Source organism: Mesoplodon bidens, assembly GCF_964165515.1.
Source record: "Mesoplodon bidens genome assembly, chromosome: 12".
In the NCBI taxonomy this organism is placed as follows: domain Eukaryota; kingdom Metazoa; phylum Chordata; class Mammalia; order Artiodactyla; family Ziphiidae; genus Mesoplodon; species Mesoplodon bidens.
The window spans coordinates 77,085,279-77,109,472 of NC_138168.1; the positions used below are offsets into that span (position 1 = coordinate 77,085,279).

The following is a 24,194-nucleotide window of genomic DNA, read 5'->3' on the forward strand; positions in this document are numbered from 1 at the left end:
TTACTTGCTAGTACCTTTGTGTGGCTGACTGAATCCATCAGTTCAATTTTTACAATGGGTACCATTTGAATATTTAAGAGAGGATTTTCAAGAAAATAATTATTTGTTTTTATGTGTCCCTAAACTTCTCCAATTTTTCCCCTGGTTACCCACTCAGGTTAAGCAAGGAGAAATGGCAGTCTGTGTGGTCCCCAACAACACCGTTGACACATGTCGTGGATGATATAGAGAGCTTATTAACAAGGTTTCTCTCCTTCCTTGAACATGTTTCTGTCATTGTCTTGTCTTTATTTCTCAACATACTGTCTGTCTCATGCTTGTGGATCAAATTATACCATGTCAATACCTAGGGATTAAAAACATAATAGAAATTTGAATTCAGTTGATAGTGTACAAGGCTCTAGGCTTTCTGTGCTGTGGTCTCTCCACTTCCTCTCTTCTCTACTCTACTACCTTTCATTCATTTATTTGTCCCATAAATACTTATCATTTAGATACTTAATCTCTGTGGTGCTTTACTAGGTCTCGGGATGCTAATGGTGAGCAACCTCAGCCCAGAAACCTTCCGTGAAATCCTTGTAGACGAATAGAGACAGTTGCAGTGTTAATGTGGTTAAATGGTGTGATGCGGGCACCTGGCAGTCTTAGGGGATAGGGCAAGGCCCACGGAGAGGGTAACGTCTTTAATTTTCCTAAAAGTCTGTCCAAAATATTCATTAACTTCCAGACTTCAAATCACGACTTTAAAGGCCTCGATAGTTTTGATGCAACCAGTCTTTTCCCCAACGTTGAATCTTGCCTGACAATTATCCCCGCCTTTCCATCTCTTGCCTGTTTAGTCATTCTCCTGTGCTGCATTGCTTATCCCAACATTAAAATATTTTTGGTAAGATTTGAGGGGGTGACTTATTGCTCTGTGAATACTACATGGCAAAGAACTGAAGAATCCTTGATTTCCAAAGATCATTTTCTCTTTAGTGTGATTAGCATTTTCATGAGTTGTTAAGATAATGTGTCTGGTGATTAAAATTTGGAATATTTCAAAGAGACTTCTTCATAGCAACTTTCAAGATCTATATGTTTTACATTTAAAATTTATACTAGGATGCTGTCCATTTCTCCTAGCTTAGGGTTTTGTGGTGATGGTGAGCACTCTGATCCGTGGGTTCCCTTTATGTTGAAGTTTGTGGAATGAATGAAAAAGTCGTGTTAGTGCTTTGAGTTTGCGTACATTGGCTTGATAGAAAGGAAAAATTTGGGTGATTTCGAAGTGATACTGTATCGCTACATGGATTACATCTTTTTTTTTTTTTTTTTGACAGACCTGACTGTACCGTGCAAGACTCTTTATTCTCTTGATTCTCCAAGTCACAATCATATCTCTAGGTTCATTTCAGCCTTTGGGAGGGACATGTCATATTCAGGGACACAGCCAGATCTCCTAGCGGGTTTCCCAGGCACACTGGTCATTGGGTTTGCCCTCTTATCTGTCCTGCTACAGATGCTAGGGAAGGGCTGTCCATCTGTTTTCTGCCCTTGGAGATCAGGTCCAAATGTGTTTCCTGTTTGTACTCTTCTGTGGCTTTTGTTTGTTTGCTTTCCTAAGGAAAATTTGCTAGGGGCAAATTGGCTTACTGTTTGTATACATGCAAATTCTCTGTGCATATTGTATGCATAACCTTATATGAAATAACCGTTTTCTAATTAACACCCCAGTGATATTTAGGTGATTGAGATTAGTTAAGAGACAACAAGGAAATACTTCTGATTTTATCTTTCCATGCTGTGGGAAAAAGGAGAATTTGACAAGGCAGTTTAAGAGAAAGGGAAACTAAAGCAAACTTTCTGTGAGGAAAATTCCAAATTATTGATGTTTCAGAATCTTCAATATTATAATGCAGTTTAAAAACATAAGGTACTATGAAGTGTATGTTTGTATGTTGAATAATGTATCTTTAAATGACAAGTGTTCCACACACAAAGATCTATTTGTAGAAAAGGAACCAGTCATCATGTGAGATTTTAAAAAATTAACGTACATCTTCTATGCCTTGGGTATTCTAAGTCCCAGTTATGGTATGGAATCTTGATAGTGTACTATGTATATGTGTAAATTTTGAATCAAATCTGACTCTAGGTCTAGAAGGAATAATATTAGGAAAAATACATTTTAAATAGAAACATTTTTGTCTTGCTTTCTGGTTTTCTATACTTTATATACACAGTATAGAAAAATAAGAAAATACAGAAAAGCCTAAAAAGCAAACTAATTATGTTTAAACCTCTAATCCCTACCCCCATCTCAGATTTAACCACATGTTGGCTTATTTCCTTCCAGACTGTTGTCTGTGTATGTATATATATATTTGTTCAACAAATAGTGAGTACCTACTTTTTCAATTGCCAGACACCGCTGGGTTCTGGGGATACAACAGTGAACAAAACATACAGAATTGCCTGCCCCAGTGGACTGTACATTCTGTATATATCCACCCATTTACCCAAATACACATTGGGATCAAGCTGTCATACTGTGTGCTTGCTTATATTCCTTGACCTTCTATAAGGAACACTTTTCCCTTGTTAAATATTCTCCGGTGTTGTGATTCTTAATGGTTATATACCTTTTTATCTTGTGAATGGACCATAGTTTATTTAAGTATCCCTCAATTCAAGCTATTTAAGTGCTTTTTGTTATTATAAAAATAAGTAACCATGAATATCTTTTTTTTTTTTTTAATTGGCCGCGCAGCTTGCGGGATCTTAGTTCCCTGACCAGGGATCGAACCCCTGCCCCCTGCAGTGGAAGCACGGAGCCCTAACCACTGGACTGCCAGGGAATTCCCAATGAATATCTTTAAATGTACATCTTCACTTTCATAATTTATCATCCTTAGGGTAGATTATTAGATATGAGTTTAGCAGGTTGAAAAGTAGGAACATTTTAAAGACTCCACAAACACTGTTAAATTACCATCTTGGAGCTTCCCTGGTGGTGCAGTGGTTGAGAGTCCGCCTGCCGATGCAGGGGACGCGGGTTCGTGCCCCAGTCCAGGAAGATCCCACATGCAGTGGAGTGGCTAGGCCCGTGAGCTGTGGCCGCTGAGCCTGCGCGTCCGGAGTCTGTGCCCCGCAATGGGAGAGGCCACAGCAGTGAGAGGCCCATGTACCGCAAAAATAAATAAATAAATAAATAAAATAAAAATAAAAAATTACCATCTTGAAATATTGTATAGTTTGCACTTTTATTAACAACGTATCTGTGCTCCTTTTTAAAATGTCATACTTCCTAGTATTTAACGTTATCAGGATGAAGAAAACTTTACCAGTTTGATTGGTGAAAAGTATTCTCAGAGTTTTCAATCATAATTCTTTGATTATTTCTAAGAACACACGTTTTTTAATATCTTTATTTCTGTGGCTCATGTTTTAAAGTCGTTTGCCTGTTTTTCTATCTAAAGTATTGTTTTTCTTATTTATCAGCACCCTTTATATATTGAGCCATTTAGTCTATTATCATGTATGTAGCAAAATTTTCCCTAGGTGGAGAATATACGGTTTCCCCAACTTTTCCAGCAACCAAATTACGTGACGGGAAATGAGGAGGAGGCCCTCCTCTTGGTGTGGATTTTAAACCAGAATCTCACTCCATAACCACAGCAGCAACAGCTAAGTTGCTGTGATTGTAGTACCTGCAAGCGGTAATGTCCAAGAAATGTAATAGTTCTACAGACAGGGCTGCGTTTAGTGCCTGAGCTGCCAGTCATGCAGGTACAAGTAAGCATGTGAGCACAGGGATCGAACTCAGTACTGGGCAAATGGTACTCTACCTTGCCCCTCCCCCAATGTGGTAGTCGTGGTGCATGTGAATTTAATTGGTTTCCAAAAAACGCGTGCCATCTATATGTACCTCAGTGTACATATAGATACACTTCCGGGTTATAAAAAGTCGAGCCTCGTGGTTGTGGATGAGTGAACAATGAATGAGATCTTGACAAACAGCTGCTGTTCTGAATGGGGGGATAGATTTATGCTTAAACCAGAGTAAACTGTGCCACCAGGTAATAATTTTGAGCAATGAAGTACGTTTGCTACAGTAACCGTTAAAGAAACAGATAAATCACAGTAATTTCAACATGGCACTTTAGCCATTCAGTAAATGGGTATTTTAGATTTCATTTGCTTTTGAACTAAGTTCAATAATATATAGAGTGAGGCATTCAAAGATTAATGCTTAGAAAGGAGGAAAATCACTGTACAAGAACAGAAACATATCACTTATGTATATTACATTGGGGCTTGGTCTGCCTGTGTTTCCATTATAAATCTGATTTTTCAGGCATTCATAATACAGCAGTAAAAAGTTTACCCTGGGCTGAAATTTGGCAGTTGTCTCGACTTTCTGAGATTGCAATTTTTATTTTATTCTTACTCTTCTTAATCAAATACTATGACCTCTATGCATGTGTTTTATTTTAATTTAATTTAATTTATTTTTTATACAGCAGGTTCTTATTAGGAATCTGTTTTATACATAGTAGTGTATATATGTCAATCCCAATGTGTTTTTAAATGTTTTACATCATTGCTATTAATTCAAAAGTCCATTTCTTTTAGAAGTAAAAGTTTGTGGCTGATGATTTCAGAATACACTGTATTGTCATTGATTGTCATTGATTCTGAGGCTTTTTAAGATGTTTAAAAAACTTTTGGGACTTCCCTGGTGGTTCAGTGGCTAAGACTCCACGCTCCCAATGCAGGGGACCCGGGATCGATCCCTGGTCAGGGAACTAGATCCCACAGGCCGCAACCAAGAGTTCACATGCCGCAACTAAGAAAAAGATCTCGCATACCACAACTAAAGATCCCGCATTCTGCGACTAAAGGATCCAGCATGTCGCAGCTGAAGATCCTGCATGTGGCAACGAAGATCCTGCATGCTGCAACTAAGACCCGGTACAGCCAAATAAATTTAAAAAAATAATAAATAAATAAAATTTTAAAAGATGGTTAAAAAACTTTTAAAGATGGTTTGAAAATATGATTCAAAGTCTGAGAAAGAATAATGGTTAAATGTTATGATAGCGTTTGATTTTTTTTTAAATAGTAATCTTTTATTTATTTATTTATTTTTATATTTATTTTTGGCTGTGTTGCGTCTTCGTTTCTGTGCGAGGGCTTTCTCTAGTTGCTGCAAGTGGGGCCCACTCTTCATCGCGGTGTGCAGGCCTTTTCACTGTCGCGGCCTCTCTTGTTGCGGAGCACAGGCTCCAGACACGCAGGCTCAGTAGTTGTGGCTCATGGGCCTAGTTGCTCCGCGGCATGTGAGATCTTCCCAGACCAGGGCTCGAAACCGTGTCCCCTGCATTAGCAGGCAGATTCTCAACCACTGTGCCACCAGGGAAGCCCAGCGTTTGATTTTTATAGCTGCAAAGACAACAATAATAATGCTCTAAATCATGCCAAAATGCGAGTCAGTATCTTAGAGGATTCATTTAAATTTGGCATCTCCAGTTTGGTGAAACTACATAATTTTGTAAAACCCATATTCAGACACCCAGTCTGCTTACTAATCAGAGCAGGTGTTATTTATGTGATGATATGGAAGCTTTGGGGTTTTTATATTCTCAGTTACGTTCATCTTACTTGATCATGAGCTCCTGAAGTTCAGTGACTATTCTTTATACTTCCAGTACCCAGCATGTCAACTAGGTACAGAGGTGACACTTAGGAAATATGGGTTGAATAAATGAATACATGAGTTTTGTTCAGTTATAGACTGTCACCAACTTCTGAAGATTATTCATTCTAAAACACGTGAGTCACTGGGTTAGGACTTGTTCATTTTCCTGTAAAAATATAATGTAAAAAGTAAATTTTCCCACAAAGGCTTATTTAATTTCCAACAATTACACTCCAGCACAATCACTGTAGTCGACAGAGGTCTGGATCAGTTTCTGAAAAACACTCCCTCCCAGTCAGTAGACAGTCCCATGGTAATGCTCAAACCCTCCAGTTATATGTATTCTGCATGTTGTAAATAATTCATTCTATTATCAGACACCTGGCTTTACCTGCCTTTTTTTTTTTTTTTTAAATAATGTCGAGCCTACCTCTTTCCTTTTACTTTAAAATCATCAATCTTGGGAATTCCCTCGCTTTCACTGCCGAGGGCCCGGGTTCAATCCCTGGTCAGGGAACTAAGATCCCACAAGCTTCATGGTGTGGCCAAAAAATATAAATAAATAAATAAAATAAAATAAAGAATCATTAGTCTTGGTCATCCCCTCCTAGAGCAGTGAAGACCAGGCTGGAGTTTAGGTGTGACTCAGGGTATACTGATCCCTTCAACCTCCAGGCCACTGAATCCACCATTAGAGTCAGCTCTGAGCAGCCTTGTCGGGGGCAGCAGTTCTCAAAGTGTAGCTCCCCAGCCAGCGGTGTGCGCATCACCTGGAACTTGGTGGAAATGCAAATTAGAGGGCTCATCCCAGATGGACTGAATCTGTAATTCTGGGGAGGGGCCCAGCAATAGTGTCGAACAAGCCCTCCAGGGGATCGCAGGGTACTAAGTGTGGAGCCTCTGTTCTAGGGCTCACTGGAGCATGGTCCCGAGGAGGGACCTTGATACGCGATTCCTCTGGCAGCAAACTCAGTGGTGGCGTGCAGTTCATCAGCCAGTTGCCCGGCACTCTGCTGCTGTACATCATGGTCAAGGGGACTTGGAGCTGTTGAAGGAGTTTGGGGCAAGGTTCAGGCATGTAGTCCAAGGTGCAGTGGTCAGACACGGTGGCACAGGGACTCTCTGGCCCCGTGTGGCTGAGCTAGTTTCAGGATGGACATTAGGACTTGGTCATTTTGTAATACTTAATACGAAAAATTTTAACTAGATTGGAAATCTGTTACATTTTCATAAGCAGTTTCACTGTGACATGAGGCAAAGTGCTGTTAGAACCTTGCAATGTAAATTGCCATAAGTATTTCAGTGGTTATAGAAATGGACAAAACAATTTTGATGACTTAGTTGTGTGAATAAAATTCCTTGTGAGTAATGTTTTGACCTAACTTAGCTTACAGTCATTTCAATCACATAACTTAATTTTTTTAAGTTATTTTTCAGTAAGCTCGAAGTTCTATTAAAAAACTAAAAAGATTTTATTTGGAAGTTTTGTACCAATTCAGTATTTAATATTTTCACGGAACTTTCCTAGCGGTCCAGTGGTTAGGACTCTGTACTTCCACTGCAGGGCGCACGGGTTCCATCCCTGATTGGGGAACTAAGATCCCGCATGCTGCAGGAAAAATTTCACATTTTCACTAATACTCTGGTATAATCAGTATATATTATTTAAACATGTAATAAATGTTTTCCCACTTAATCCCTCCTCAGTGCCTCAGTGTGCAGGGGCCTGTTACTGTTGTGCTGTATGGGAAGAGGCACAAGGCGGCTGGCTGTCTGCCCTCTCTCCCTGGAAGGTCTTACCATGTTTGCATTCTCCTTCCCTTCTCTGAGTAAACAGCTCCAGTTCCTCCAATTGATCTCATTTATATGATTCCATTTCTAGACACCCTTCTAACAAAGGTTCTCCTGGTTTTCATTATTATCTGGAAAATATGGCATCCCAAGCTGAGCACAACTGTCCAGATATCATGCCTGGTGCTAGAACAGAAGGAATACTGGGCCTGTGATTTAGACATCTAGTGCAAATGATTCCCATGAGTGACTTTAGAAATCACTAGAACGTAAGCTCCATGAAGGCAGCAACTGTCTTTTTTCACTGTTTTATCCTTCTTGACTAGAACAGTGCTTAGCGTACGGTGTGTGATCAATAACTATTTTTAAATTAAGGAGTGGTTAGATGAAAGAGCAAATGTAGAGACACGAAGAGAAATTAAAAATAAGTGGACCTCGTTTAGTTGCTTTCTGTGACTTTTGTCTCAGGTTTATCAATCCCAGTTGGCAACTAGATGTACCCAGAGTATCTCTTGGTGAGTGTGGATCCCTGCACATTGCTCTCACAACAGTGAGATTGGATGGGCCATCCAGAGTGGCTGGACGTTGTGGGTATCCACCACCGGGAAATGCAGGGGCCATTTCTATGTGGGTCTTCATAAGCCAAGTCCTGTTAGTAAAATGAAAAATTGAATTACACAATTTTTTTTTTTTTTTTTTTTTTTTGGCTGCACTGCACAGCTTGCGGGATCTTAGTTTCCTGACCAGGGATCAAATCGACCCCAGGCCCCGGCAGTGAAAGCACCAAGTCCTAGCCACTGGACCGCCAGGGAATTCTCTCACAACTTTTTTAAAAGGGTGATTAAAATGTCTTCATGACACTGTGCCTTTAGTATTTACATTTATATGACATGACATACTTGTGTTAATTTTGTTCATAGTAAAAGGTGCATTCTTCTACTGTGATGCATTTTATTGAAATGATCTATCATCAGGCAACGGTTTAGGTCTTATTCCTACCTCTCTACAAGATGCTTGGTGCATGTTATGTACTCAACACTGTTCAAGTTGTAGCCTGAAAGATCTAGTATATCATTTCCTAAGACAGTTTAGAAATTAAAGAACCGTACTGCCTTGTTGTTTGAAATGAGGCACGAGAATGCCAAGCTTGACACTCTTTGATTAAAATTATCCCTGATTTTAACCAATTCATCTAACATTCACTGACTCTCTCCCCTGTGTTTCAGCACAGTCATGCTTCAAGATGGCAGAACTCACCCTGCTTTCTCCCCAGACTGAGTGCTGCCCCTGTCCTGGGTACTTCCAGTAGATAGGAGGATGTGCATTTCCTGAATGTCCCCTTGGGAGGTCCCTTGGTTTTCACTAGGGGATCTCAGGCCTACCTCCAGCTCTGCTGAAGTTAAAGCACTTGTGGGACAGTTCTGCAGGGGCATGGCTTGTGACGTTGGTCAGTGTGATATGGTGTCCTCTCTGCCAGAAGCCAGAGGAGAAATTCTCATTCTCATGATGGATAATGTCAATCTAACCGATCATGTCTCCTTTGCATTAAACATTAGAAGCTTAGCCCCAAATGTGTGGTCTGTCTTTAGTGTAGAATCCGTAACCTGAATTTTGTGAACTAATCTAATTCATGGACCAGTTTTACTACACAATCTTGATTTTTCTCCCTCTTTGTATCATTTACATTAGTTTTTTAACGTTATCAGGCAACATTGCACTTAAGTTTTATCAGGCATTTTAAGTCATTTTTTGGAATGTGGAGAGGTCTAATATATATGTAACAAATGCTTAGAGAACATGGGCTAATGCAGCAAGGAGACTCAATTACCACAGAGCAGTAATGGCTAGGTGGAAATTGCCACTTTTGGTTTCTTATCAACGCTTATAGAAATTCACTGATCTGTTCATTATAGTTGGGTTTTAAGGCTGCAGTTAGTGTAATAGCATTCAACTGTGAAAAAAAAAAAGCTTTTTCCTTGGAACATTTCTTCTTTGATGTGGTGGGGTGAGAGTCGTTTTCCATTCACTTTCACTCATTAGAAAAAATTTGGTATGCTGGGCGGTGAGCTTATTTACAGGAGCCTGAAAATGACTAACGTTTCCTGTTTCACCTATGAACGACTTAGGTAAAATAAGATATGACAACCTGTGGGACCGAATTTAGAACACACAGACCACTACATATTTTACCCTAAAAGTGCTTCAATACCTTAACATGGTCTTTTTAAGTTCTTATAGGTCTAAGTTGTAGATCTTTTTGAGAATATTTGTTGAATTGCTTTTACTTACCGATGTAACTCTGCAACCCGAAAGAAATCTTAAAGCGTGAAAACACATGTCCCACTCAGTAGGACTGGAATGAAAAATTAACGGAAGAGTCAGAATTACCGACAGAGTAATCCAGTTTAAACAAATCAGACCAATAGATAGCCATCAAGCACTTCTCTTGTTCAGACAGTAACAGCCATGAGGAGAGGGACCCTTGTCTGGTTCACCGCTGCCTCTTTAGCACTTCACATGGGGCTTGGCCCATAATAAGTGCTGAATAGTTTTTGTTGGACTGTGAGCCTCTGTGTGTGTGCGTGTGTGTGTGTGTCTGTCTGTCTGGGTGCCTGTCTGTCTGTGGGTACAATGAATCCCTGTTAAGAAGGCATTTACAGTCTAGTTGAGGGAATACGATGCAAATAAGCGAGCAGAAGAGTAGCTACACGTAGGGAGACCCTCAGGAATGGCATTTAAGGCACAGTTGGGCAGCGCAGGTTTGATGGGAGGTGGGTTTGTAGCTGGATCTGAAGCCTGACTAGGGTTTGGGTGGAAAGGAAGCAGAAGGGAAACTACTAGGACAGCAAGCACTCAGGGGACGTTGAACCCGGCACCCGGTCTCTAAGACATTGGACCCAGCACCCGGTTTATGATCCGGCCTGTCGGCCAAATGGCCTCTCCTTCAGAAATGTGGACTTTATCCTGTTGGTATTGTGTTCCCATATTTTGGGAAAATTTTGGAATGGAGAAATGACACAGAGTACAAAGCAGTGTGCTTCTCAAAGTGACATGAGCAAACGGATCACCTGGGGATCTTGGTAAAATGCAGATTTTGATTCAGGAGGTCTGGGGTGGGGCCCAAGACTGCCTTTCTAACAAGCTTCCAGGTGATTCTAATGCTCATGATACATGAAACACTTTAAATAGCAAGGACATAACATTAGGATTTCAAGATTTAATGGACAGTAGTGCTTGAATGGGCATGACAGTGCTCCATCCTGGGGTTTTAGAGTCCAAAAGGAACTTAAAGATAATCAAATGGTCCATTTCTCTTTCATTGCCATTGGAAAAACCCAATAAAATAAAATGGAGGTCTAAAGTGGGAGCCGGACTGGAACTCAATTCTCCCAGCTTGACGTCATCACCTCCCACTCTGCTGTGCAGCGCAGTCCAGGTCTGTGAGGGGAGGACTGCAAAGAAGCTGGTGTCTTTGGGAATGGAATGGGTTGGCTGGATGCAAGAAGCCATGTGAAGGGAAAAGCAGCAGCTCCTAGTAGCTGATGTGATGGGGAGTGAGAAAACGCCTAAGAAAACATTGAGGTTTAAATCCTGGGAAAATGAACACATGCCACACTGATGGGCTGGAATGGAGGAGTCAGACAAGAGGGGAGAAGACTCGGCCAACGGGAGGTACCACCACTTCAGTCTTCTTGTCAAGTGAGAGATGCCACATGCGTCTTAAAATCGACCACCAGCAGCAACTTTGCCCAACAGTTCAGAGCTTGGTTCCCTCCATTAATTGAACACATTAATAAGAGCCTGTGGCGTTTCACTTGTAGCTGAAAGTTGTAAGCACTCAGTCCTTTCACTTTTTTCGAGTCCTCCTTCCTGTACCCACGGTGGAGGAGGAGAACTTGATGCCAAGCAGAGCTGGTGGGCGCCTGAGGTTCTTCCTCTCCGCTTTTGGAATAGGAGAGGGGTTTAGCCTTCCTGCTTTTCCAGCTGTAAAGTTCATTTGGCTTCCAGCACTGCCAGCATTAAGGGAGGGAGAGGTGTGGATTTCCACAAGAACGTGCAAACAAAGTTGGGGTGAGGATGAGGGCAGGATACTTGCTTTCCTGGTCCTACTCTGCCCTGAGTGGGTTTTTGACGCTGGTGTATTACACAGTAGGTTGTAGCACTTCAGAGTGAAAATGTAGCCTATCAGGGTCAGAACCTTAGTTTTCTATTTGACCCATGCCCCACTGGTGTGACCTTATAGTGTGTTTGTGTGTGTGTGTGTGTTGCCTGTGTTTGGGCACGCGTGCACATGCCCAAGCTGGTGAAAGCACACGCGTGCTCTCATGTTTTGGTTTTGGTTCTGGTTCTGGTTTTGGCAAACCACTGATTTCATCTCGAAACATTTGTTCTTTTTTTTTGCTTCTATGTTAGACGTAATAAACATTTAGGGAACTATTTCCAGAAATTGTCCAAGTTGATAAGAAATGGATTTGAGGTTTTCTCCCCTAGTAATTTTGTCATCTGATTCCTTTCTAAAAAAAACTGTATGATACTATGGTTTAGTCTCTTTCATTCAAATTATGAATATGAGATCATTTCTAAAATCATCATGGACCTTTATTGTTAAACATAAAATTCATGCATAGCTTTATGACACTAGTTATTAAAAATTTTAACACTTGAAGAATTTTATACAGGGCATGGCCTAATTTGACAAATTAAGTTCTGATATTGCTTAAGTTTTAATTTTAATTGTTGAGGTAAAACTAAAATTATTATCAGATTTAATTTTTTAGAATGGTTATTATGTTTAAAAAATACAAAATTAATATGTGCTTTAAAATATGTTAAAAGTTCAGAAATACAGTGGCCTTTGCAGGAACTATCATTGGTGTTTAGGAATCCTTTCAGATGTTTTCTCATACATTTATAAACATATACATGTAGATAATTTAAAAACATATATAGAATCTGGAGATTGCAGTTTAAAATTTTTAATTTTTATAACTAACTAATTTTTTATTTATTTTTTAAAAAATTGAAGTATAGTTGATTTACAATGTTTCAGGTGTGCAACAAAGTGATTCAATATGTTATATATATATGTATGTATATATATTCTTTTTCAGATTCTTTTCCATTATAGGTTATTACAAGATACTGAATATAGTTCCCTGTGCTATACCGTACGACCTTGTTGTTTATCCTTTTTTTAAAAAATATGTATTTATTTTTGGCTGCTTTGGGTCTGTTGCTGCCTGCGGGCTTTCACTAATTGCGGTGAGTGGAGGCTACTCTTCGTTGTGGTTCTTAGGCTTCTCATTGTGGTGGCTTCTCTTGTTGCAGAGCACAGGTTCTAGACATGCAAGCTTCAGTAGTTATGGCGCACGGGCTCAGCAGTTGTGGTACACGGGCTTAGTTGCTCCACAGCAAGTGGGATCTTCCTGGACCAAGGATCGAACCGGTGTCCCCTGCATTGGCAGGCAGATTCTTAACCACTGCACCACCAGGGAAATCCCTATCTGTTTTATATATAGTATTGTGTAGCTGTATCCCAAACTCCAAATTTACCGCCTCCATCTTTCCCGTTTGGTAACCATAAGTTTGTTTTCTATGTCTGTGAGTCTCTTTCTGTTTTCTAAATAAGTTCATTTGTATCTTTTTTTAAATTCCACATATAAGTAATATCATATGATATACTTATGATATGATATCATAAGTAATCATTTGTTTTTAAATTTGTTTAATTTTAAAACCTTTTTTCTTCCTTTCTTACTATTTATAATACTATTATTACAACTTAAAAAAAAATTGAAGTATAACTGACATACCCTCCGCCACATCTCTCCCTCCCTCAATGCTGCCAGTGCTCAAAGCCAAATGAACTTTACAGTTGGAAAAGCAGGAGGGGTAAACATCATGTTACTTTCAGGAGTACAACATAATATTTGATATTTGTATGTATTGCAAAATTATCACCACTGTAAGTCTGGTTTGGAGATTGTATTTTTAAGCTGATTTTCCATTGTTAGAAAAATAAATAATAAAGGTAATGCAAGACTACATGCTGGTAAAAAGAGGCAAAGAGAATAGAAGTGTAGATCCTCTCAGACCTTTTCCTATGCATATACTTACATGCACCCATGTTGGGCAATATTTATATTTTGCTTTGGCTTTCTCTGTTAATACTTCATTAAGTTAAGGAGGTTTCCTTAAGCATTTGTAATTTACAAACTCACTAAGAATTTGTAATGTTAATGATATTTGTCATTCTTAACTAAGGCATACACATGTTGCTTAATGATAAGCAGTTTAATTCATAGGTCAAGTTCCATACATCCACTTTCTTTTTAAATTTTTTAAACTTTAACCAAGTTATGATACCCTAACCTACAATTACAGGTTCAGGCTCAGCTTCCAGTGTTGTGTGGCTCTCTGGATGCCCATATTGAACATGGACCAACGTTTGGAGTTATTTCTCATAAAATACTGCTTAGAATACTCTGTCAAGAGCAAAGTCAATGAGCATATCATACTCAAAAAGTATTAGGATGATAGATTTATACCTGGGAAACAGTAGTGAGTCCTTCTCTAATGAACTCTGTGGTTGTGTTCAAGTTGGAGTGTGTTTCTTCATGTTCTTTTGCAACATTCAGATGGAATATTTAAATTTGTTGAAAGTGATTTTTTTTTTTTTTTGCAGTGACCAAAGAAAGTTTTCCAGTGCTAGGAAAGAGTCGAATTCCTGATAATTGAGCCATTTGCTCAAGACTGAGCCACAGTTAGGATGTAAGAAACCCTGATAGCTAAACCTTAACATTGAAAATTGTGAGGGAATTCCCTGGGAGTCCAGTGGTTAGGACTCCATGCTTTCACTGCAGGGGGCCCGGGTTTGATCCCTGGTCGGGGAAGTAAGATCCTGCACACACACACAAAAAAAATTGTGATATTTCACGATACGGTGTGTGGGATTTTCTTCAAAGTAAAAGGGTGGAGCTGAATTATGGTGAAGGTATGGATGGAACAAAGTTGATCCTGATGAGTAGATAATTGTTGATGCTAGGTAAGAAGCATTTGGGAGGTTGTTATATATACTGTTCTCCTTCCTTTTGTATATTTGAGATTTTCTATAATAAGTTTGAAATAAGAGACACATAATAACTAGCCTAAAACACTGTGATACTTCAACTTTAAAAAAATTCAATAGTGCTTTGCAATTTTCAAACGTTTCACACACATGATGTCATACAATACCATTAATAACTCTTTTTCCCTCCTACCCCTCTATTGCCCCTCCTCCCTTCCCTCTCTCCACCTGTAACCACTAGTTTGTTCTGTGTATCTGTGTCTGCTTCTTTTTTGTTTTATGTGATAAGTTCAGGATGAAATATATTGCCATGATATGCTGCTTGAGTAAACTCTATAAAAATCACAAAAGAATGTTTCAGGACACTGTCAAGAATAAATAGTCTCATCTCATTCCTGGTTTCAAAACCTGAACTCCCATCTCCTTGGCAGTCAGTATGGTGGACTGTAGTTTCCAAACAGCCTAATGATACCTCCCATCCCAGCGCCCTTCTTACCATGTGATTTTGACCCTCCTCCACATGAGAGATGGGGCTCGGACTCTTGCCTCCGGAAGGGCTTGTGGGTCCAGCAGAAGTGACACTGTATGAGGCTATGTTATAATAGGTAATACATACACATATATCTATTATTTTTCAAATTCTTTTCCCATTTAGGTTATTACAAAATATTGAGGAGAGTTTCCTGTGCTATACATAGGCTCTTTTGGTTATATATCTTATTTTAATTTTTATTTTATAGTGGAGTATAGTTGATGAACAATGTTGTGTTAGTTTCAGGTATACAGCAAAGTGATTCCATTATAGATAGTGTATTTCTATATGTGTATATGGATAATGGATGCTGTACACCTGAAACTAACACAACATTGTTAATCAACTATACTCCAATATAAAATAAAAATAAAAAAAATAAATTGTAACTTTTCTTAAAAAAAGGTAATACACTTCTGCCTGGTTCTCTTGGTATTCTCTCTCTGGCAGCACCCATGTATAGGTGTTCAGCTGATACCTCCTGCTTCAGTCCCAGCTGTTAGCCAGCATCAGCCTTCAGACATGTGCGTAAGTGAGCCTTCTGATAATTATGGCTCCAACCATCAAGTCACCCCCCCACCCCCTTTGATTCTTCCCAGCTGAGGAAGACATCATAGAGCAGAGATAAGCCTTTTCTTCCATGCCCTTCCTGAATTCTTACCTGCAGAATCTGTGAGCAAAACAAAATTCTTGTTGGTTTATGTAACTAAGTTTGGGATGATTTGTTACACAGCAGTAGCAACTGGAACCGTCAGAATATGTTAGTGAGAGAGAGAAGAATCTTATTTCTCAGGGATCATCACTTCTCATAACATGCCCAAAAGATACATACATACTCAGTCATTTTGATGGTATTCACAATTTTTATTATTTCCATCAACGTGATGACTTCCAAATCAGGAATTGTATTGTAGACCATCCATTAGTCCCAGAATAAAGTAGTTAGTGGCTGGGCAATCAGGTGCGTCTCTTTAATTCTTCTTACTCCACCTCCCCCCTTCATCAGGACTTCCTTCTGCTGGAACTCCAGAACCATGGCTTCCTGCCCCTTTATTACACTGGTTGAATTGGGAGCAGAGAAGGGGCCGGCCTAATCTGGGGGCTGGACAGGGAAGAGGGATGTCAAGGAGCCTTTCTCTGCCCATTCTTTTTTTTTTTTTCCCAATAGTTCTTTTAATTTTTTAAAATTGAAGTATAGTTGATTTACAATGTGTTCATTTTGGGTGTACGGCAAAGTGATTCAGTTATTTGTGTGTGTGTATATATATATATATATATATATATATATATATATATATATATATGTATATGTATATATATATATATTCTTTTTCAGAATCTTTTCCATTATGGTTTATCACAGGATATTGAATATAGTTCCCTGTACTATACAGTAGGACTTTCTTTATCCATTTTATGTATAGTAGTGTGTATCTGTCAATCCCAAACTCCTAATTTATTCCTCTTCCCCTACCCCCTTTCATAACCATAAGTTTGCTTTGTGTGAGTCTGTTTCTGTTTTGTAAATAGGTCCATTTGTATCAGGTTTTTTTAGATTTCACATATAAGTGATATCACAGGATGTTTGACTTTCTCTGTCTGACTTACTTCACTGAGTATGATAATCTCTAGATCGATCCATGTTGCTGCAAATTCTCTGCCCATTCTGACCTGAATCTGTCCTTCTGAATTACATAAGCAAATACCTTTTATTGCTGCACACATGACGGGTGCTTCTTCTGTCTGACTCTATCACACTTTTTCATTTCACACTGTGCTGTGAAAAAAAATCTAAGTTTTTTTAGAGATAAACAGAATAAAAAGTTGTCCAGCACTTTTTCCTTAAGTGTGTATGACCCATTTTCAAGATTTGTTTCATGCTCTGTACATAAGGTGTTTTATCCAAGTGTACGTCAGAACACCTGCTAGCTTTAACTCTTATTTGTAATGTTCCATTTCTTAGGCTAGATGGTAGGTCCACATGGGTTTCATCACATTCACAAGAACATGATAGAATGGTAGTCTTTTGTATGTTTGTCATTAATATCATGTGACATCCATCAATGTCATAATGATGGAATTTTGCCCATAGTCCATTCTGTTTTCTCACCAAACATCATATGGGTCCTTAACTTAGTGGATAATTTTACAAGCTTCTCCTCAGTTGTGTAATACCTTAACTTAGTGGATAATTTTACAAGCTTCTCCTCAGTTGTGTAATATTTTTACTTTAGGATACGTTTACTCTAAGAAATGCCTCTTAACAATGATGGTCATCTCTCCTTGAGAGATGAAATTAATAATGTTTGCTCTGAACAACATTACTTTGTGGCATGTTCTGGGGAAAAAGAAAAAAAAACCACTAGAAACATTGTGCAAGATCTCCTGTTAAACATATCCTGTTCCTGATAAAACAGATGTTCTGCATGGAAACAATAACTGTGTCCATTATTTTAATGGGGTGAATTTTAATACATTATATATCAGACTACACATCCAACCAATTTCCTAAGTAGCTACAGCACAGTCAAATGTCTATTATAAGTGACAAACTAACATGTGAAAACGAATTGTTTAGAATATTAGTTCCAGATCATCGAACATTTAATATGATTGTTAACAAGCATCAGCTTTGTATGCAGGAACGGGTACATTTTGCATAATATACCGTAAACATTGGGTTTATGGTGTGGAGTAACAAGTGATGCACTCAATAAATAAAATTTATTAGAAAAGTGCAGATAAAAATGGACAATAAAAGCAGGTAACTTCCTATCATGGTCTACGTTACCGAGTAATGTAGAGACTTAGAGTATGAAGAAAGTTAAGAACAGAGGCGGGGAAGAGAGTCGAATCAGTTACTTCGTGTTGACGGTTATGGAGTTGGGTGTTAGAGGGACCATTTCAGAGGAACTAACAGAGTTGTGTCAGAATGCCGAGGCTTCCAAACCGACTCCTGAATAGGAAGACTTAAGATGAAAAAATTGCAAGCTATACCTTTGCTTACCTCCAGTTGTTTAAGTTTGTAAATTTCTCTATGTGATGCTAAGAAGTTAGGTATCAAGGCATCGTGATTAGTTTCTAAGCACCAAGAACCTCTGAAATACATATCCCCTTTGTTGATTGCACTTGTGTCTGACATCATACCAATTGGACTTGGAATGTAACTCAAACATTTCCATACATTGTTTTGTGACAGAATATAAATTTGATCATTATAAACAAAGGTGGCAATAAAAACCAGGAGGATATTAACCAAAGAGAAGTTCATTGGGGCTTCACACCACTCTGATATTTTTTCATAACAAATAAGGTCCTGGGACTGGAGGTGAGTGGGTTGCCAGTCCATTAAACACTTTTCTCCTGCGGTCTGCTTGTCCACATCATCCTGTTCTCAGATTTAATCACCCCAACACATTCATTTTATCTTCTGTATTTGTACTGGATTCCTGTTACCTTGTTTACATTTATACTTTCACTCCGAGTTACACTTACGTTACTGTTTCATTGCTAAGTTTTAAAATATTGGTCTAGATTTGCAGTTGTGCTAATGATGAAATAAGCAACCTGAAAAAAAAATGAACAATTAGATGCAATTGAGAATTCGTAATTTGGATGATCTGCTCCCATTTCCTGAATGTTAGCTGAGACCAACAAAACAGCCTTCATATAGTGCACATACAGTTGTGAAGAAGATAGCAATCATTAAGAACCCAATAGGAGGGCTTCCCTGGTGGCGCAGTGGTTGAGAGTCCGCCTGCCGATGCAGGGGACGCGGGTTTGTGCCCCGGTCCGGGAAGATCCCTACATGCCGCGGAGTGGCTGGGCCCGTGAGCCATGGCCACTGAGCCTGCACATCTGGAGCCTGTGCTCCGCAACGGGAGAGGCCACAACAGTGAGAGGCCCACGTACTGCAAAAAAAAAAGAACCCAGGAGAATTATTGAAAGACTCATAATTAATCTGATAGTCCAAACTTGTACAACATTAGTGATATTACTCCTTCCTCTACCCATCATCCTGCTTATGACTTGCTGATCAGCCGGGGACCCCCCTGGACTTGGATCACACTTTGATGTGAACCTCCGCTTTAGCACCTATTTAGATTTAAAAATTTTCTCTACTTATGAAAAATTATCAGTGCGGTGCTCTGTGCTCTATTTACTAGTATCACTCTCATTTTCTTATGGCATATTCTAACACTTCTAATAGTGTAATTATCCTGTTTTGTTGTCAAAGCTTATTTCAATATATTATTTTTTTATCACAGGCAACAGGTTATCTCTCTTTTTTTTCTTTAGAAGGGGATACAGGTTTTTTTTTTTTTAACCATAAAATGCGTGTTATACTCTATGACTTTATCTCTAAAACTGTTTGAGTTCTCTGCTTCTTCTTTATGACTTTATGGCACAAATGGATCATAGTAAATTCTGTGTCCTGATGACGGTCTAATCACATCCAGAGCATCATTTCACCATTAACTCTTAGTACCCTTCAGTTAGATGGTGCTTTTTTCTTCTGCAGTAAAATTATCAACAGTGTCAAGTGATGAAGTTTGGAAAACAGTTCAATTTTAAAAGGGTATGGCTCTCATTTTAAAAATAGTTTTTCCGGAAAATCTGTTTATCTCCTCCATCTATTCCCACAGTACCCTAGCATTTTCCAAATCCCCCCATCTCTTCTTACACAACTATTTGTCTTCTGGTGTATGCCACGTTTGGAAGTCTCATTAAACCAGCATCTGTTCTGTTTTAGGAGAAACCCGAAGCCAGCCCAACGTCACTTCAGCTGCGGTCCCAGATCGAAGTAAGCACAGTGACTTTAATCATCTATTTTTGCTTCTGTCCTTTTTTTTTTTTTTAAGTGGTATTATGTAGAAATCAGATGAAGCCTGCTGTTCTGCCTACACTGACACTGTGAATCTTCTCTCCTAGGAGTCACTGGGCTTCAGTAGCACCGTGTCAACACCAGAAGTGGAAAGAAAGTAAGTTTTCTTCCTTCTGTCCAGGAGCAGAATCTCTAAGGTGTCTTTTAGGTCCATCCTGAGGGACGTGAAATGGGTGATCATATTGTGTATGTACTACAGAGCTTGATGTCATTTTCCTTACATGGTGTGTATCTGTGTGTGTGTGTGTGTGTGTGTGTGTGTAGATGGATGAGTTTGTTTCGTAATTCAATTGGTGATGCAGAGGATTCTGCAAAGCGTTAATTGATTTTACACTCCTTATGGTAAGTGAGCTTAAATATCTGAAAGTGAGCATGTAGAAAAGGAAAAGGACAGCTAAGTCAACCAAAATGGTTTTCTTCTTTTACACTGGTTTTTGATATAGGATGACAGTCATAAGGAAGTGAAGTACAAAAATAGAATACATTCCAGAATAAAACAGTGATTACAGTACCCTCTATGCACCTTGCTTTGGTGGGTGACCTTAAAACAAAGATAAATGCTTGTGACAGAGATGACAAAGGCTCACTACCGTTTCCTGTTAAAGGTAGTATGTTTGCCTCCTTGTCCTAACTTGGACCCTGTAATTTTTACTCTCATGGGAGATAATTCTATGTTACATCTTATATTTCCAGTATTTCTTTTTGGCCAGTTAAAAACAAAACAAAGCAAAAAAAATTTTTTCCCTATAACCTTTCCCTCTTCTACTTTATTCTATCATAATTATGGTAGCATGTTCTATTTATGATTTTCTGAGGTAAAGAACTTTTGAGAAAGTCCACATCTTTAAACAGACACTTCCTCTGGCACAGAGCCACTCATACTGTTTCAGGCCAAGAGAGGCGTAGAAGTTGTTTAGACATCAAGTATTTCTGGAATGAAAAGCACACGTTAGGCGAGCGTGTGTGTGCTTTACAGCACAGCTCTGCGTAATCCATCCACGTGTGTGTGCCGATGGCACAGACGCGGCTTCCAGGAGGGAAGGCTGCTGTGTGCCAAACTTCAGTTCTCACTAAGCTGCTTTGGATCAGGCCTGAGGAATGTTAGGGGTGATTAGCAAAAGAAAACCAAGGCCACTGCCCACTCAAGGTTGGAAGGTAAATGTGCAGTAAATAGGAATTTCCTTTGTCTTTGTTGCATGTATTCTCCCAGGAACTTAGTAGTGTGGAGGCTGAAATAGCCAAGAGAGCTGAGTTGACATTGATTTTGAAATTGGAGGTACGACGGTGGTGTTGAACCGAGTGTGGGCAGAAACACTGAGTGAAGGGGCCGTGGGCTTCTCTGACCTGGTTTGCTACCTAAATGGCATGATTCAGGCTGAGAACTCAGGTGATCTCTCAGACTCTCTGAATCTTTCAGTGGGCAAGAAATGTTTGCCTTTCCTCCTAAGAGGAAGTGACTCACCAAGTCACCAAATTTGTACTCATCTTATTTAGGCTGGGTATTTCTCCTTCCCCTCAATTGTGGGTAGTCATTCTTTCTGTGTTTATATCCTCCACTTAGTATAATGTGGCATGACGCTTGTGGCCCAGAGAAAGACTGACAGCCTCCTGAGGTTAACAATTTTGAGACACACACACACACACACACACACACTGCTGCTGACAATCCCCAACCTCCCATCTGTAATACTACCGCTCTGCTTCTGGTAAATTCAATAGTTTATTTAAATTTAGTTGTTTCTAAAGAATTGAAAATTTCAATCCATTTCATCCTCCACTTCCCTTTAAATGGTTTTCGAAAACAATGACACTTTTTTTTAAATTAAAATAAAAAACTTTTGAAAAGTTTTTTAACTTACAGAAAGGTTACAAGAATTGTGTGAGGAACTCCCATATAACTTTTACTTAGACTCACCAACTGCATGCTTGGTCTCTCCCTTCTACACACATACACACACTTATGTAATATCATTAATTTTTACTGTTACTTCAGTAAGTTGCACACCTCATGACCCTCACTCCTAAATACTTTAGCTTGTATCTCTTAAGACAAGGACAATCTTATAGAGAACCACAATATAATTACCAAATTAAAATATTTAATAGTGATTTTCCGAATATACAGTTAATATTCAACTTTCTCTAGCTGTCACAATAATAATTCTTATAGCATTTTTTTTTCAATCCAGCACTTTAAAAAAAATTACTCATGGCATTTACATGTCGTGTCTCTTACACATTTAATCTGAAAGGCTTTCTTGGCTTTTCTTTGTGATTTTTTTTGAGAGTGTAGGCTAGGTGTCTTGTGAAATGTGTCTTGATCTGGGGTTTTTTTTGTTTCTTGTTTTTTTTTTTACGATCCAGGTAATGCATTTCTGGTGCTGTGGCCTCCACGGTGCATTACATCATGATGTCAGTTTGTCCCATCGTTGGTGATATTAATTCTGATCTTTTGGTTAGAGTGATGTCTGTCAGGTTTCTTCTAAGAAGTTACAATTTTCTCTTGTAATTAATAAATATTCTGTGGGGAGGTAATCTGAGACTATGTAAATGTCTTGTTCCTCATTAAATTTTTACCTAATGGTTTTAGATTCTTTTAATGGTTCTTGCCTGAATCAGTTTTTACTGTGATGGCCGCAAAATGGTGATACTTATTCTGAAATTGATGATTATTTTGGATTTAAATCTTCCAAAGTTTTTTGTTTTTTGTTTTTGCCCTTTTAAACATGAGGTATCACCCTGGACGCTCAAGGTCAGATTATAATCTGAGTAGGTTTGATGTAGTGTTTATATTGAATTATTTGTATTTTTCTACTTGAAAATGCAAGTACTTTGAAATGCAAAATCCTGCTATTCTTCAAGTGAAAATCCTTGCTGGTAATTTTGCAAGCCCTGGAGGACGACCTGGCAAACCAGTTCGGTTGTGTCTGGTGAGTGTCTGCAGAGTATCTGCCAACCAGAATATCCTTCTGAGTCAGCAGTGTTGTTTTATTGGCAGATGGTTTCTTCTACTTTTTATTCAAAAGGCAGGAGAACTCAGTAAACAAAAGTGGACAAATCCAACAGCAGCACCGCCTTAGAAGCAGAGGCATAGATGATGGCAGCAGGTAACAGGGGAGCTGAGAGGTTGATGGGCCCTTCCAGATCCAGTCCCCCCTCTCCTCACAGTGGTCTCAGGGTCCTCAGCACCCCTGCCCTCCCTTCTCCCCCAGTTAAACCTGTTGTAAGAAAAGTATTAGGCATTAATTATGATGCAAATATCTGTTTTCTAAAAAATACATCACCTCTCCCAGTGGTATTTTGCATTTCACAAGGTTTAAAGTCTTAAGTTACAGGAATATAACTCTGGCAAGAAAACACCCAGGAGGTGGGTTTTGTGGGGGGGAGACCAGCAGTGAGAATTCTAATATACCTGACCTGACAGCGCCTGGGTAGCCTGACAAGTAGGGGGCTGCTTGGGCTCTATGTGGCTTGGCCCATCTGGCGTCTAGATGTGCAGGGCCTGCATGGTGAAAGCAGGGGTGGATGGAGGGATGGATGGAGAGAGAGAGAGAGAGAGAGAATGGACCTGCCAGCTGCCCCCCTCCCACCCCCCTTCGCAGTGTGACAGAGTCCCCATTCATCCTTATTTTCTTACAGTCCGTGGGCTCTCCATATGCTTTCACTGAAAATATAATAAAGGAGGCCAAAGGAGCTTTAATTTGAACCTCTTCTATTTATATCTATTTGCATTGCGTATTGATGAGACTATCCACTTTATTACACCAATCTTGGATTTGTGTTGACTGGTTGAAAAGGTGAATGTTAGTTAAAATTTTTGCTACTCACCAGTTATTCTCAAGAATAACAGAGCAAGCCGTTTTTGTTGGAAAACATCTTTGTAACTACCTATTCGGAGTGGGTGTAGGCAGGGAATGTGGTGCCTCCATCCCAGTTCTGTAAAGATGGAGCCGTCAGCCACTGCAGTGCCTCCCACCCCAGGGAATTCTGTATGGAGAAAAACCAGGAGACATTCTGTGCTTTGGATCCTGGCCCTATTAGTTAAGATGCATTCCTAAGGAATAATTTCAGTGAGCCCAGATTCTTGCATCTTCTCATACGTAGAAAGCCACTAAAATAATTAACTTGAAATGTCTGGTTTTTTTTGGTGATTAGTAGTAATCTTTTGATGTTCAACTATGCGTTTTTTTCTCAGCCAAAAAGGAAAAAAACAATCCTATGTATCCTGGTTCCT

General features: G+C 39.2%; 1 protein-coding gene across 2 annotated transcripts in view; it reads left to right on the forward strand.

Moving 5' to 3' along the window:
* The window catches only part of SASH1 (SAM and SH3 domain containing 1), a 264,505-nt gene that overhangs the window by 137,858 nt on the left and 102,453 nt on the right, over positions 1-24,194 (forward strand). For both annotated transcript variants that reach the window (XM_081251035.1, XM_081251034.1), the window contains exons 3-4: positions 19,829-19,879; positions 20,008-20,057. In XM_081251035.1, the coding sequence (XP_081107161.1) occupies positions 19,829-19,879; positions 20,008-20,057 (101 nt within the window). The remainder of the gene's footprint in view (positions 1-19,828; positions 19,880-20,007; positions 20,058-24,194) is intronic.